This window comes from Macaca nemestrina, chromosome 4 (assembly GCF_043159975.1).
Source record: "Macaca nemestrina isolate mMacNem1 chromosome 4, mMacNem.hap1, whole genome shotgun sequence".
In the NCBI taxonomy this organism is placed as follows: Eukaryota; Metazoa; Chordata; class Mammalia; order Primates; family Cercopithecidae; genus Macaca; species Macaca nemestrina.
In genome coordinates, this window is record NC_092128.1 from 188,755,842 (window position 1) to 188,772,496 (window position 16,655).

Here is a 16,655-nt window from a genome sequence, read left to right on the forward strand (position 1 = left end):
GTGTTCCTGGTGTCTTTGCTGAAGATGGATGGATCGGCTGCAGCTGCGGGGTTTCCCTCCAGGCTCTCCGTTCTCCGTTCTCCCTTCTCCTCCACTAGCCTGTTTGTCGTTTTTACACCAGCGCCAAGTTCTGGTCTTTAGTATTGCCTTCTGCTGCTTACTTGGATTTATTTTGTTCTTCTTTTATTAGATTCTTAAAATGAGTGCTTAGATTATTGATTGGAGGCTTTTCTCTCTTCAAATGTGTGTGTTTCATGCCACAGGTTTCCCTCTCAGCACTGCTATAGTTGCGTCCTGAGATTTCTGATATGCTGTGTTTTTATTTTCATTCAGGTCCATGTGTTTTTTGATGTTCCTTGAGATTCCCTCTTTGACCCATGGATTGTTCATGTCTGTATTTCATTTCCAAGTGCTTGGAACTTCTCTTGTTATCTTCCCATGATTGATTCTGGTTGGATTCAGCTGTGGTCAGAGAACATAGTTTCAATTCTGTTAAATTTGTTGGGATTTCTTCTATGGCCAAGGATATGGTCTATCCTGTTATAGATTCTGTACATGCAGGAAAAGAGTATGAATTCTGCTGATGCTGGACAGAGTGTTCCGGAAGCGTTCATTAGACCCCGTTGGTTGAGAGTGTTGAGTTCTTCCAAATCCTTTGCTAATTCTCTGCCCAGTTTTTCTTTCAGTTGTTGACAGTAATAAAGTCTTCAACTATTGTTGTAGATTTTTATATTTTTCTTTTCACTACTATTAGTCTCTGCTTCACATATTTTACAGCTCTGTTATTTGACTCATACCCATTTAGGGTTGCTATTGCGTATTCAGACTCTTTTATCGTTATGTAATGTCCCTCTCTGTCTCTGATCATTTTCATTGCTCTGATGTCCATTTTTTCTGATACTAACATAGCCACTCCTGCTTTCTTTTGATTAATGGTTGCATGATACACTTTTTCCCATTAGTTTATCTTCAGTTTGCTTATATCATTCTATTTGAAGTGAGTTTTCTGTAGACAGTATATGATGGGGTCATATTTTTAAATCCACTCTGCCAATCTGTGCTTCTATTGGTGTATTTGGATCATTTATACTTAAAGTTATTACGGTATTGAGATGTTAGGGCTTAAATCTGGCATTTCGCCCTTTATTTATCTTTTGTATTTATTTATTTTGAGATAGGGTCCTACTCTGTTATCCAGGCTAGAGTATAGTAGTGTGATCATGGCTCACTGCAGCCTCTTCTGGGCTGAAGTGATCCCCCCACCCCAGCCTCTCAAGTAGCTGGGACCACAGGCTTGCACCACCATGCCCAGCCAATTTATTTTTACATTTTGTAGAGACAGGGGCTTCCTGTGTTGCCCAGGCTGGCCTTGAACTCCTGGGCTCAAGTGATCCTCCCACCTTGACCGCCCAAAGTGCTGGGATTATAGGCGTGAGCCACCGCACCTAGCCTCATTTTTAATTTTGTTGGTTCTGTTTTTTGTTTCTGTGGTTTTAGGTTTTTTTTCTGTCTTCTTGTGAGTTAGTGAACATTTTTTCGGAATTTTATTTTATCAGTAGCATTTTTGAGTATGTATCTCTATGACTTTCTTTTTTAGTGCTTGCTCCAGGTAGTATATCATACATATATACATTCATGTACTGAATTCTAAGTATATAGCGTGTATATACACACACACACAGCACATATGTATACACATATATACACAAGGATACACATAACATACACATATGCAACATGTATGCACATATATACATATATGTCACACCTGTGTGCGTGTATGTTTGAGAGACAGGATCTTGCTCTGTTGCCCAGGCTGGAGTGCAGTGACACAATCATGGCTCACTATAGCCTTGACTAATCAGGCTGCAGCCTTCCTCCCACCTCAGCCTCGCCAGTAGCTGGGACCACAGACAGGCACCACCACACCCAGCTAATTTTTAAAATGTTTTTGTAGAGACAGGATTTTGCCACGTTGCCCAGGCTTATATATGTTGTCAATTCTACTGCTGTCAACATTTCACCAGTTTGAGGGAAAAAACTGTAACTTCCTTTATAATTTTTTTTACTGTCCCTCATTTATGATGTAGGTGCTTTAAATATTTCCTAAACATTCTGTACATATCAATGCTATAATTTTTGCATCAGCCATCAATCATAACTTAGAAAACTCAAGAGGAGAATGAAGCCTTTCTATGCACTCACATGTTTGCCTTCTGTGTTCTTTCTTCCTTCCTGATATTCCAAAATTTCATAGTTATTTCATCTCCCAGTGTAGGCACGCTGGCAGCAACTTCTCTTAATTTTACTTCATCCCATAATGTCTTTATTCCTGATTATTTTCACTGGATATATCATTCCAGTTGGCACTTCTGTCCTTTTCAGCACTGAGCAGTTCGGGGCCACATCCTCCTGGCCTCTGAGGCTTCTCACCTGAAATCCACGTCAGCCCTTGTCTCCCTCCTGTAGCGTAGGGTCATGTCCCTCTTGCTGCTTTCAAGAATTATTATTTGCCTTTGGTTTTTAGACTCTTGACTACAATGGTGTTTGTGTGGATTTCCTTGGATTTATCCTGTTTGGGGTTTACTCAGCTTCTTGAATATGTGGGTTTTTACTTTTTGCCAAATTTGGGAAGTTTTAGCCATTATTTTTTCAAGAGTCTTTATCCCCATCCCCTTTGTTCTCTTTTTGTGGTACCCTAAGGACATGAATGTTAGGTCCTCCTCGTGTCTCACAGGTCTCAGGGGCCCCGTCTGTGCATCTTTGGTCTGTTTTCTCCCTCTTGTTGGGATTGGTACTTTCTGTTGTTTTTTCTCACAGCTCCCTGCTTCTCTCCCCTGACTCTTCCACTCTGTTATGGTACTTTCTAGTTCTATCGTTCCCTTTTAGTTCTCTGCATCTCCCATTAGCTTGGTGGGAATTGGCTTCTCTGTGGAGACATTCTGTTCTGTTTTCTCATTTGTTTAGAGTGTTCCTGCTTGTTCGCTGAAGCATTTTTATGAAGGCTGCTTTCACCTCTTTGTCAGAGGATTCCGACAGCTCTGTCATCCTGGGGCTGACACTGTCCTTCATTCAGTTTGAGATCTTTTGGGTTCTTTGTATAACAGGTGATTTTCTGTTTGAAATCTGGACCTTCTGGATATTATGTTATGAGACTCTGGTTATATAAATCTTCTACTTAGCTGGCTGCCTCTGATACTTCTCCAGCAGGGGAAACAAGAGGTGAAAGTCCAGGCTTTCCACTGGGCGTCTGCTGGTACCAAGGGCAGAGAACGTGGTGAGGTGTGGAGGAGGCCTCGTTGCCGCTGGGCAGGGGTGGGAGCTCTGGGGCCCTGGAGGCCTGTGCAGAAACCTCGCTGCTCAGAGGAGGGGGCTCCCTCATCACTGCCCCCCCGTCGCCTCCACTGACACCAGGGGGCAAGAGCTCACCACCTGCGGGGATGAGAGCCCCTGTCCCTGCTCAGCCTGCTCTGAAGCCACCCCAGCGTGGGGTTCGGGAGCCTCTTGACAGCCTGGTGAGGGTGGAGGTCTAGGCTCCGTATGCGGCCTTTGCTGCCTGGGTGGGGAGGGGCATCGTGTCCTCCGTGGCGCCTGGTGGAATAAAGGAGCTGCTGCCCCACATTTCCAGCCTCACTGCGGTGTCCCTTCACTGACCCTTCGGCTGGAGAGAGCAGACTTTTGTTGGGGCCCTTTTCTTGTCTGTGCCTGTTGGCATTTCCGGCTTGCCAGCATTTCCACTTCCAAGTCTGAGAGACATAGAGAAAGCCCAGGGGGTTCACCACCATGCCGTTCCCTGGCTGCCCGGGTCCCTGGCTAGTCTACCTTCCCTACGCATTTCAGTCTTGTTGTGTTTGTTGTGGATAGAGTATCCAGGCTCTTCTGTTGTATTTGGCAGGAAGGACTGGGAAGCGCTTGTGTGCTCCATTTCCCAGAAGCAGCAGCCTTGCCACTCCTTTTGTGCATGTGGCATCTGAGAGCACAGATGCCGGAGCTGCTGGGGCTGCAGCTTTGCCTTGCTCAGCTGTGTCTCCAGTGCAGGCCCTCCAGCCTCTCTAGCGTCAGTCCTTCCATCTGTAAGACAGGGTGATGGTGGCTCCGCACCTCATTCAGTTAGAGGGACAAGTAAAGGCATCAGCTGACACCAGCTGCTGAGGACAGGCCCAGCCAGAAGCAGACAGGAGCTCCTTGGTGCGGGGGACACTGTCACTAGTGGCCTCGTTACCCAGCTGTGCACACGTTGGTGCTGGTTTCCAGTGGGCACCCAGGCAAACAGCGTCGCCATTCTGGGCACCTACTTTTTGAATATCTGTGCCCTTTTTTGTGGGAGGAGAGATTTCTGCAAACATAATTTTCTAGTTTAAAGATGGCAAGTATTTTAGGCTATTGGTACATTCTGCCAGGTTGCCCTGTATAGAGGCTGCAACTGCTACACACTCCCCAGGCTTCCCAGAGAGCCCTGGCTTCATGACGACCTCACTGTTGTCACTGCTGCTCTTATCAATAGATGTCTAGTACCAACCCACAGCAAAGAGAGACAAGCCAGACTCTGGAAGGTTGGGCCGCCTTTCCCCGACCTGCCCTTGCAGCTGTGCCTGCAGCTCTGTCCTCCGGAGATGGCCCTGCATCGCTGCTGACCCATGGGCATTTCCGGAGGGGGCCAGCAGTTCTCAGGGTCTCTCCTCAGGAGCACTGGGGTCTGCACACTCTGCTGGGTACCTGTCCTGGCCGTGTACGAATCCCAGGGAGGCTGCACAGGACAGAGGGGTCTCCCGTAGCTGAGCCCTGCTCTGAGCCTGGGCCCTCCTCCTGCTCCTGCAGCTCTTCTGTGTCACCTGTTTCTGTTACTTTGGTAATGACAGTTCCTTTCTTGGGAAGGCACCTTGTTTTTCCTGTTTTTCTTCAAGGACAGCACAGAGCCCAAAGCTTAGTGACTGCCTAGGAGATGTTTGTGAAAATAAGTTATTAATTAATAACTGGTGTTACCTCCAGGGTGCAAATGCAGTCTGCTCCTTGCATTTATGGGCGCCTGCAGGCGGGAACCAGGGCTGGAGCAGCCCACCCTGCTCCAGTAGTCCCACCTCCCACACCACAGCAGGGTGGGCTGGCCCCTCCCCGACCCGGTGCCTCCCAGCCGGGGCCGCCCACACGCCACCGCACGCAGCACCTTCCCCATGGCAGACACCTGCTCCGGGGCAGGGCCCTGCTCCACAGTGACACGGCGTGTGATACCACAGGCAGCTCTGCTCCCGCCAGCCTCCTGTGTGCAGCTTCAGTGCTTTTAGACCCACCATTGGAGCTGAATTCTTAAATCCATTGTGGGTTTTGAGTGAAGCTAAAGTGAATAAACACATGTTACACACGTGGACAGTATCTATACATGGAACGATTATAAGGTTTGCATGTTAAATAGTCTTGGTGTGTTAGCTTCCTAAATGTACCTTTATGGGCTCAATACCACTTTGCCATAAGCAAGTAAGTAAAGAAAGAAATCTTGCATTCTGGCCTGTGCACTGTTGCATGACTGGAGCTGCATTGATGCCCTAATCCTGGGTCTGTTTCATCTTTGGAGACAAAGAGTGATGTGTGTGGGAGTGGGGGTTCAGGCAGGAGCGCTCACAGGGGCTTCAGAGATGGTGGAGTGGAGAGAGGAGCTGTGCCTGTTAAATGTAAGCGCCCCAAGCTGCCATGAGCTGCATGCGTGCGGGCCAGCAGCCTCTGATGTGCGCTTCCTCAGACTGTAGAAATCATTAAGTCACATCAAGCCTGGGGCCTGTTTAGAAGCTGTCAGGACCATCTTTACTGTTCCCTGATGCCTCCATTGTGAAGACCCAGCCCACCTCTGAATGCAGGGACAGCACCTGTGCTTTCTGGCAGGCACAGCTCAGAGCAGGAAACCTGGTCTCCACCTTGGGCAGACAGCAATGGTCCAGGCAGTGTGGTCGCCTGGCACCCCTTCCTCCCCTCCTCGTGGCCAGGGCCACGGCCAACCTCCTTCTCCCTTCTTCTGCAGCCCACCCTTGGGAAAGGATGCTCTGGAGTTAGAGGCAGGGGAGCTTCGGGCCTGGTTGCGTCTCTCCCTAGCCTGGGGACGTTTGAACAGTTCCTGAGTCTCCTCCCACGGCTCTTGCAGCAGTATGTTGAGGTGGTTACAGATGTTTGTTGCCGTGAGTGCTGCTCAGCCCTCAGGGGCGTGTCCATCCGCCTGTGGCACTGGTGTCCAGGGAAGAGCATTCAAGTACCTGGAGATTTCACCTGCCGTTTCTGATCCCCCCCAGATTCTCTCCAATATGACATTAAAGAAAAGATACTTTTGAAAACCAAAGGGAGCTTTTAGAAGTCAGCGTAGCTCTGAGACGGAGGCCTGTTTCTGCTCTGTCTTGGAGCTAAGAGTGGCTCCAGCCAGCCACCCCGTTCCTCCAGTAGCCGAAAGTAAGGAGTGCTGTGTCCCTGACCTGAGAACTTGGCCCACCCAGGGGCCTGGACTGTGTCTGTCACTGCCGGGGGTGGGAGATGTGGCCTCGCAGCTGTTGCAGGGACAGTTTCCAGCGGCTCCTCTGCCATGGGAGAGAATGGAGCAGACAGGCCATGAGGCCAGCATGCGAGCACGTGGAGGGGTCCTGCCTGGCGGCACCCTGCAGCTAGACAGCACTGCACGCCCGCTGGCCAGCACTGAAAAGGCTGACCGGACCAGGTGTTTGCAGGGGCGTGGAGGAGCTGGAGCTCTGTGTGCTGCTGAGGGAATATAGATAATAGAACCTGAACTCTGTGCACTGCTGAGGGAATATAGATAATAGAACCTGGAGCTCTGTGCACTGCTGGGGGAATGTAGATAATAGAACATGGAACTCTGTGTGCACTGCTGAGGGGAATGTAGATAATAGAACCTGGAGCTCTGTGTGCACTGCTGAGGGAATATAGATAATAGAACCCGGAACTCTGTGTGCACTGCTGAGGGAATATAGATAATAGAACATGGAACTCTGTGTGCACTGCTGAGGGAATATAGATAATAGAACCTGGAGCTCTGTGCACTGCTGAGGGAATATAGATAATAGAACCTGGAGCTCTGTGTGCTGCTGGGGGAATGTAGATAATAGAACATGGAACTCTGTGTGCACTGCTGAGGGAATATAGATAATAGAACCTGGAGCTCTGTGCACTGCTGAGGGAATATAGATAATAGAACCTGGAGCTCTGTGTGCTGCTGGGGGAATGTAGATAATAGAACATGGAACTCTGTGCACTGCTGAGGGGAATATAGATAATAGAACCTGGAACTCTGTGTGCTGAGGGAATATAGATAATAGAACCTGGAACTCTGTGTGCTGCTGGGGGAATGTAGATAATAGAACATGGAACTCTGTGCACTGCTGAGGGAATATAGATAATAGAACCTGGAGCTCTGTGTGCTGCTGAGGGAATATAGATAATAGAACCTGGAACTCTGTGTGCACTGCTGAGGGAATATAGATAATAGAACCTGGAGCTCTGTGCACTGCTGAGGGAATATAGATAATAGAACCTGGAGCTCTGTGCACTGCTGAGGGAATATAGATAATAGAACCTGGAACTCTGTGTGCTGAGGGGAATATAGATAATAGAACCTGGAGCTCTGTGTGCTGCTGGGGGAATGTAGATAATAGAACATGGAGCTCTGTGTGCACTGCTGAGGGAATATAGATAATAGAACCTGGAACTCTGTGCGCTGCTGAGGGGAATATAGATAATAGAACCTGGAACTCTGCACTGCTGAGGGAATATAGATAATAGAACCTGGAACTCTGTGTGCACTGTTGAGGGAATATAGATAATAGAACCTGGAACTCTGTGTGCACTGCTGAGGGGAATGTAGATAATAGAACCTGGAGCTCTGTGTGCTGCTGAGGGAATATAGATAATGGAACCTGGAACTCTGTGTGCACTGCTGAGGGAATATAGATAATAGAACCTGGAACTCTGCACTGCTGAGGGGAATGTAGATAGTGGAACTGCTGTGCCATGGCCTTGAACAGTTTCTTAGGACGTTCCCCGTGCAGCTACCGCAGGATCCCGCCGTTCTACTCCTAGGTGGTACCTGCAGGAAATGAATGTGCTTCCTTGAGAAGAACTGTGCACAGATGTCCAGAGCAGCTTTATTTGGGTAGCTCCCCTTGGAAACAGCTCGAATGTTCTTCACTGGGTGAATGGAAGCCAATGGTGGTATTTTCCCACAGTGGAATTCTAAACAGAAAGGAACGCTGATACGCTCAGCAGCATGGATACATCTTCAGTAAATACCAAGTAAGAGAAGCCAGACACAAAAGAATACTTATGACGTGATTCCATTTGTATCGACTTCTGAAAGTCCCGGAGTCTATAGTGACCACAAGTGGGTGATTGTCGGGGGGCAGTGGCGGGTGCAGCGGGAGCAAGGACCGCGGGGGACCAAGGACTGCAGACTTCTGTGAGCTGCTGTGGGGCAGCTCCAGGTGTATACACGGGCAAGACTGTCACACTGTAGACTTTAAGTTTGTGCAGCCTATTAACAATCAGTGATACCTATAAAAGGCCACGGCGCCACATTACACACTCAAGGATAAATGGTGAGTCCGTCTACACTGCCGCACGGGGCCATCAGAGCTCTCACTGAGCACCTGCTCCCCTGGCCCAGCCCCTCCTCCCACACAGCCCCGGGGCCTCTGCGCCCCTTTGACCTCAGGCGCCAGCCTCCTGGGTTGTGTCAATTATGCCGTGCCTGTCACCCAGTAGAAGCAGCCCCTGAGGCAGGACGTCTACACAGCCTGCATTCCACAGAGCCCCACCGGCCTAAAATCACACAGGGTCAGAATCTAATGTAAAGGGGGTTTATTCAAAGGTGGTTGGAGGCTGGCCCACCCGGAAACACCAACTCCAGAGGAATGGAGTCCGCCCTCGGAAGCAGGCAGGGGAAGGGTGCCCTCGGGCAGGTAGAGGCCGAGGGGCTTTTAGCAGGATCGCGGCGTCCTTCCTACGAGGTGGGCGCAGTCACAGCGTTTGACGGGTGACGGGCAGTGCCTGTTTCAGGGAAGGGTACATTTAACCTGTCAGAGGATGTGGCAGTCACGGCTTCCTGTCTTCTGGTCTAAGCAGTGCAGAAAACAGGGGAAGTCATCTACAAGGGTCATGAACCAAGAAGGCTGGAGGTTTCTGCCCCTGGCGTTGGTTAATTCTCTCCAGTCATTGTGCAGAACAAGGAAACAGCGCATTAGTCCCTGGCCTGAGAAAGGGGAGCTGCAAGTGCACATCAGGGGTGCAGTCCCATCTCTCCCGGGGCATGAGGCACGGTCCTGTCTCATGGGGCTTAATGTGCCCAGACTGTGTTCATGTTCACACCTGGGAGGAGGGGAAGCGGGCATGGTCTGTGCAGCAGGTCCAGCTGATCCACAGGGCCTTGGATGAGGCGTCTCTGCAGCTGAGGCTGGCCCTGCCAGGACTGACCCCAAGGCTGTGGCTAAATTGGGCTCCCAGCGCTGGCCCTGTGTCCTCTGTAAGGGGATCTGCACCCCAGATCTACACACGGACTGTCCCCACCTCTAGGCCCCACACTCAGCCCCCTTCAGCCTGTGTGTCCTCAGGGCACCTTCACTCCATCCACCTGGATCTCCCCATCTTAGTGACCGTCTCCACTGTGGGTGCCGAGACCCTCTCTGCTTCCGTAGCTATGCGTCAGGGCCACTGTGTGAGCTGGAAGTCGGTGCAGGGAACTCTGGAGAAGGGAGGGAGTTCTGGGGAGGGGAGCCATTACTAACAGGGAAGCCCCAGGAGGAGGGACCACCATGGAGCGAGGACTGAGCGCGGGAAGGAGGGTGTTCTAGGCCCGGGCAGGGCGGGAGTCTCGGGGGAGGAGAAGTGCTGGGGGCTTTTACCCTCAGGGCCTGTGGCAGTTGGAGGGTGTGGATGAGGCCTTAGACTGAACTCAGAGAATGGGACCGTGGAGAGTTGTCTTGAGGGGGGAGGAGAAAGGGGGCTCTGTGTTGCTTTTTGGAGGCGTCCCTGGCACCTGTGACAGCAGGGGCTGGAGGGTGGGGCAGGATTTGGGGGCAGTGAGGGTGGAAGAGGGGGCAGAAAAGCTCAGATTGTGCCTCACATGGCGGGTGGGGGCTGCTGGGTTTGTTAATGCATGCGATGGGGTAAGCCAGGAGTCGTGCTGGTCACATATGTCAAATGTGGGTGTCTGAAATCCCCGTGGCCACAGCTCTAGGCTCATCCCCTGGGATCTGGGGTGCAGAGTGTGTTCTGGCCTGAGACACATCTGGGAGTGGTGGTCCACAGACCCCCTGGGCAAGTGCAGACAGTAGGGAGGAGGTGGGGACCCCGGGTGTAGATGCGGGGCAGGGGGAGGCAGGTGGGGACCCTGGGTATAGACGAGAAGGGAGGCAGGTGAGGGCCTTGGGTACAGTTGGGGCAGGGGGAGGCAGGTGAGGGCCCCGGGTATAGACAGGAAGGGAGGCAGGTGAGGGCCCCGGGTATAGACAGGAAGGGAGGCAGGTGAGGACCCCGGGTATAGACAGGAAGGGAGGCAGGTGAGGGCCCTGGGTATAGACAGGAAGGGAGGCAGGTGAGGGCCCCGGGTGCAGACAGGGACGGGGATGAGGCGGTTGGGGGCCCAGGCCCTCACGGGATGACTGTGCCTGTCTCTTCTTCCCCTCCCATTGCATGGGCTAAAATGTGCTAAATCTCCAGCACTGGACGGGACAGAGGGAGGGACCTGGATGGACCAGAGCTCTGCCTGTTTCTGGAACACAGTGTGGGGAGGGGTGGACAAGCCTCAGAACGGGCTCCATTCCGAGGAATGGCCAGTCGCATGGGGCCTTGGATGCCCGTGGTCACAGCGTGGGCTGCTGCAGGCTCCACTTCAGCCCTTCATTTCCTGGTAGCCACCAAACTGCCCCATGGACTCTGGGCAGATGGCCAGTGTTAGCTGGGAAGGACAGCAGCAGCCGCAGAGGTGGCAGCAAGGCCAGGGCACTTTGCAGATGGCATGGACGGGCAGGTGCCCGGGGACAGCCAGAGAGCAGCTGACACCTCGTTCACCCTGGCCTTCCAAGTGGTCTGCAACTCTGGGAGCTGCTAACTGGAGCAGGGTAGGTCCTCTAGGGTCCTGGGCACTGAGTCCCAGGTGACCCGCACTGCACAGGACGGCCCCTCACTCATGCTGCCCTTGCAATGAAGAGAGGCGCTGGCTGCAGCTCGCTGGCCTGTGTGACTGATAGAGGCTGACAGCCTGGAGCCCCAAGCACCCCTGGCAGGAGCTGACCCACTTTCCCTTCCCTCGGCTGGAAACCTTGATATAACAGATGGCTGCAGGGCCCTGCTGTCCCTCTGATAGGGAGGAGAGTTTTTAATTAAAAAGGAGGCACGGAGCTCCAGAGCAGCCACACCGAGATCCAGTCCATGTGTGCTGGTCCGTCGGTACCCACAGGTGAAAGGCTGCAGCCGGGCTTATCTCAGGGTGCCCGTGTGCGCACAGAGGTGCTTATTGCGCCACGCCATGCATTGGAACTGATACTCTTCTCTCCATTCTGAGACCTTTCTACATGAACGCACTACTTACAATGAGTCACCGAAGCAATGGCATGAGCTGTGCTGTCCAGCAGAGCTGTCCGTGGTGCCAGAAACGGCTTCTCTGCTTTTCCCCCGGCAGCCGCCGCTGCCCACACAAGACTGTTTGGCACTTTAAATGTGCTTGTGGATGTTTAGTTTTAAACTGAAAAAGCCACATGTGGCCGATGTGCTACACAGTGAAGCGAGAGCATTCGTATGCAAGGATGATCTTCAGAACCCTTTGTGCTACGTGAAGTCCTCGTTAAATGCAACGTGAAAATCCTTGTCCTTCAAAGTGTCATTTTATTACAAATAATAATGTAATAAAATTATAAATTAATACAAATAATATTACAGATAACAATTTGTAATAAAATTACAGTAATTTTGTGATAGTCTGAGTGTGTTGATGAAGTGACCTATACATGCGTTTTTAAGCACAGTAAGCATGGGTGTAGACAGCGAGTCACTTTGTCAGTGCAGAGGTGCATCCGTGGCTGTGGCTCCACCCCGACACCTGTGGCTGCTGTTTGCAGATCCTCCTTACACACCACACAGGCAGTTGGAATGGGCTTTGCCTCTGTGTTGTCTTTGTGTTTTTCTTTTAGCATATTTTTAACAGAACTATTTTATTGAGAAAAAAGCCCTTTGTCCCATCTTTTAACCCATAGCCTCTTCTTCTGTGTGAACCGGTTGAATCAAAGAGCAATGTCCAGGCAGCTCGATTATGGTGGGGGGTGCGGCTTCACAGGGTTCTGTTCCTGGTGGATTTTGCGAGGCAGCCCCCCTGGGTGAGGTGTTGCCCTTCAGGGAAGGACTCGGTGTGGAACTGACTCTGCAGAGCCCAGTTCCTCGGAGCAGGGTCCCCACCGTGCCGCGCAAAGTCGCCCTGACCGTCGCACGAGCTCCTCACCTTCACTGCTATCATTCTTTGCTGGTCAATCATAAAATGAGGCCTTAATTTTGCCCAGTGGGCTCCGTCAGTTCACTGAACGGCAGTGCACAGCAGTGACACGATGACTGCAGACAGCGCTGTGTGCGTGGAAGGCACTTGCCGAGAACTGCCAGGGATACCAGCTGTTTGGCAGCTTAGTTGACAGAGACTAAGTCACATGAGAGCATGAGGGGATGAGGATGGCAGGCTCGGGATGTGAAGGGCCGGCTCCCACACCCTGGCGAGGGGACTCCGGCACCCCGCAACCGTGTGTTGAGGCCACAGCAGAAGCAAGGGGGCAGAGCTGCAGGGCGCTGGGCCTATGAGATGCGAGTCCCCAGGGCCTCACAGGGGTAGCTCCTGCCAGTCTCTGGCTGCTGAGAGAGGTGCTCCTATGAGCCTGGGCAGATGCAGACCTTGGCCAGGAGCTGCGGTGGCCTGCCCAGTGTCAGGGAGGTAGCCGTGGGGCCTCCCTGGAGACCTCTCCCAAGGCCCTCCCCTGAACTCCTGCGTACCCTGTGCCAAGCATGTGAGGCCTGGTCAGCACGTGGCAGGTGGGCAACCCCTTCCTACTGCCACCCAGGAGGCCCCTGGATGTGCATGGGCCATGAGACTCTTCTCTAGCAGCAGCTGTGCCTTCTCTCTCCAGGTGACGCCTTCTGGGCCCCATCTGTCCTTCCTCACAGCACCCTCAGCGCCTTAAGCCACCACCCCCAGCCACAATTTGGCAGAAGGATGGAGTCCAAGGTCTCAGAAGGTGGCCTGAACGTGACCCTTACCATCCGCCTGCTGATGCATGGAAAGGTAAGAGGAGCCACCATTGGCACTGTAGGAAAGGCGGCCGCAGCAGACAGAACCTGATACTGCCTGGGTCTTTGGATCATTTTTTAATCTTATTTTAAGCAATCTCAAACTTACAAAGCAGTTATAGGTACAGCCCCTTTGAGACTCAGTGCCAACCTGATACCTCCTGCGTGTTTCCTACCAACAGGGACCTTCTCCAGCACAGCCACACACAGCCATCCGTGTCAGGGCACCCACACGGATGCATTCCTACCACTGGCTTCCTTCATAGCGGCCGCACGGCATCCCCTGGTGCCATCTCGAGTCCCTTCCACCTGGAGTAGATGGTTGGCTTTGACTCTGCGGTTGACACTTTGCAGTGTGTGCGGAGTACCTGTGCCTTGGTCTAGGTCTCCTGGCCGTTGGCAGGAACACAGCAGCAGCTCTGCCCTGGGGTGTGCCTGTTGACCACTCGCAGGAAACTCCTCAGACTTTCAGAGCATGTTTCTATCCTCTGGGAGTCGGGTTGCTGTGTTCTTCCCCGGCTCATCCTTCCGTGACCACGTGATTTGCTCTGATGCCCTCGCTGCCCTGCTTTGGCCAGAACCCCAAGGCCTGACGAGTCCCTCTTCCTACAGCCCCATCCTGCTCTCTGCTCATCTTGTCCTCCTTGTCCCAGGCCTGGAACCAGCCACTCCCTCAGTAGCTCCTGTATGTGGTGGCATGTTCTGGAAGCCAGGGCGCGTGGTGCTCCTGGGCTGCTGTGGGTCCCGGGCTGCACCTCCGCAGAGCGCTTCCTTCCATGTTCAACTCCCTATATGGAACCCCAGTTCCAGCCCCACAGCACAGGGTCCCCCAGTTCTTCCTGCCTCAGGTGTGCACCATGAGGAATCCAGCTGCCAGTATCTGTGTGTGGCCTCCCTCCAGGAGGAGGCTGGCGGAGGCTCTGGGCTCTAGCCCCACAGCACTGGCACATCCTAGGTTTCCAGAAGACAGCCTCCTCCTGAGGGAAGGTGGTGGTGCCCACACCCAGAGCGTTCATTCCTGCAGTGGAGACAGACGGACCTGCCTCTCCGACTGTGGGTGTCAGGAGCCAAGGCCCCACAGTAGATGAGGCTCTGTGAGGCCAGGTGCACAGCCCTATCTCCAGCAGCAGTGGCCATGCCACCCAGCTGTACTCTGTGGGGGAGGTGCCCTGGTTGACAGGGGCCCCTCCTTGTGTCCAGTGTCCCTCTCCCTCCACGGACCCCTCTGCACACTGTCCTCACGGCCTCCCTCTCCCTCCACGGACCCCTCTGCACACCGTCCTCATGGCCTCCCTCTGCCTCCACGGACCCCTCTGCACACCGTCCTCACGGCCTCCCCCTGCCTCCACGGACCCCTCTGCACACCATCCTCACGGCCTCCCTCTGCCTCCATGGCCCCCTCTGCACGCTGTCCTCACAGCCTCACAGAGTCACCATTGCTGGCCCTGCTTCAGGTGACAGGCCACAGTAGCACCTGTCAGCTCCGTCCCACTGCTGGACAGGGAGATACTGGGCCACTCAGCACAGCGGGGAGTGTGTGTCCCAAAACCACCTCGGGCTCACCGTCAGAACTGTGGCAGCATCTTCCAGCATTCCTTTTAACAGGCTGCCTTTTAAATAGCAGTCATGGAGCACTAGCAGTGCTAAGTTTTATTTGAGTCACACAATTGAAGGAGGCTTTATTTTTCACGCATTTCTTCCAGGGTTTCCTGGCAGCCTGAGTGCGTAGGTGATGCCCCCTGAGTTATTTATCGGGGGCAGGCAGCTGCCCTCCCCCGGGGCACTTCGAGTCAGCCCATCTCTGGCCTGGTCAGGTGGGTGCCAAGGAAGCCCCGGCTCAGGGCCTCTGTATAGGCAGCCTGGCTTGTACACACACCCACCCTGCCCCCACCACCGGCAGATTCTGAATTCTCCCTTCTTCACTCACACAGGGAAGGTAGGCAGGTTTCGGCAATGTCTGCCTCCGGTGTTTTCCTCCTCCTGCTCTATGACATCATCTTTCTGTGATTTTTTTCCTGCAGGAAGTTGGAAGCATCATTGGGAAGGTAATTATTGATTGAATCTCTGCCTGTCTTGGGGTCTCTGTAAGGGGATGGTGAGGATGGCAGCCTCCTTGGGTGCTAGGTGGCACCCAGCAGGTGCGCCTTTCCCAGTAGGTGGGTGGTCTGTGTTCCATGAAGTCAGGACCCCAGAGGTGTCACCTTTATGCTGCGTGACATTGAAGCTGGTCCCTGGCTCTGTGCAGACTGAGGGGAAAGGGTTCTCCCCAGCTGGTCGCCTCGCTGCCCCCTGCCCGTGGCCTTAGTGGCCAGCCCTTCTTTCCCAGTTGAAGACCCCACAAAGAATGATTTCTCACGCGTTCTTCAGACGGCTGTGTAGTCTGGGTGGTCTCCAGGAGTGCCGGTGGAGGCAGCAGCCCCCAGACACTTCCTTTCCAAATCAGGGCTGGCCCAGGGGAAATAAGGCCCAGTTTGGAAGTCTGCTGCCCCAGGAGGCTGAGCAGTGAGGGCCACCTCCCCGTCTTTGTCACATTTTCACCACCTCCGGGGGTCCTGTGTCCTTCCCCTCAGTGTCACCATGGGGGCGCCTCTAGTAGGTCATTGTCCCGGCTTCCTCCCAAGCACTTGAGAGGGTGCGTCTCCGAGAGTCACCACCTCCGGGAGGGCGAGCCAGAGCGCAGCCGGCCGTGGGGGGCGCCTGAGGGCACACACACTGCCACGTGCCACGAGTGAGCTGCCATGGGGAGTCAGGTCAGACCTGCACCACCCTTGCCAGCTGTGTGCCCGTAGGTGGGTGCACTTGCCTTCCTGGGCCTCAGTTTCCCATCCGAAATGTCCGCCAGGGCATGGTGGGCATGAAGCCTGGCCTTAGTGGAGAGGCTGGTTTGCTCCTCCAGCGCAGGTGGGAGGCTCTGCGGTGTGGGCACATGGGCCAGGCCGCTCCCCACCCACCCTGGCCGCATTGTCCTCAGTGCCAAAGGGACACCTTTTCCTTATTGTCTAAATCTTTATTCCAGAAAGGAGAAACTGTGAAGAAGATGCGTGAGGAGGTGAGTGTGGTGGGTCCTGACCTGTCTGCAGCCATTCCCGGGTGAGCAGGGAGGGTCCCCAGGCTCTGCCCCTGCTGACATCCTGCCTGTGCTCTCGGCCGGGGCCTGTGGGGAGTGCAGTGCAGGGCCTCTTTCCCCCTACTCGGGCCTCCTGTGCTTCCCTGTGGGGAAGGAATCCGTTGAATTCCTTTTGCTAATTAAAATTTCCTTGTAAAGGAGATTGTTGAGAAGCATTTTACTGTTCATTCGTGGTTTGCCAGTCAGCGGACAGAGGCATGTGTTTGTGTCAATTGTCAACGGA

General features: G+C 53.3%; 1 protein-coding gene across 47 annotated transcripts in view; it reads left to right on the forward strand.

The window, feature by feature from the left end:
• Nucleotides 1-16,655, forward strand: part of LOC105472489 (poly(rC) binding protein 3) — a 286,435-nt gene that overhangs the window by 228,136 nt on the left and 41,644 nt on the right. For 46 of the 47 annotated variants that reach the window (XR_011622897.1, XR_011622898.1, XM_071095855.1 and 43 more), the window contains 3 exons: nt 13,146-13,300; nt 15,327-15,350; nt 16,322-16,354. Coding sequence is in view for 45 of the 47 variants with exons in the window: in XM_071095855.1 (XP_070951956.1) it covers nt 13,146-13,300; nt 15,327-15,350; nt 16,322-16,354 (212 nt within the window). In the remaining 2 variants the exon portion in view is untranslated. Of the gene's footprint in view, nt 1-13,145; nt 13,301-15,236; nt 15,351-16,321; nt 16,355-16,655 lie in introns of all 47 variants that reach the window. The other variant, XM_071095863.1, reaches the window with a different exon arrangement.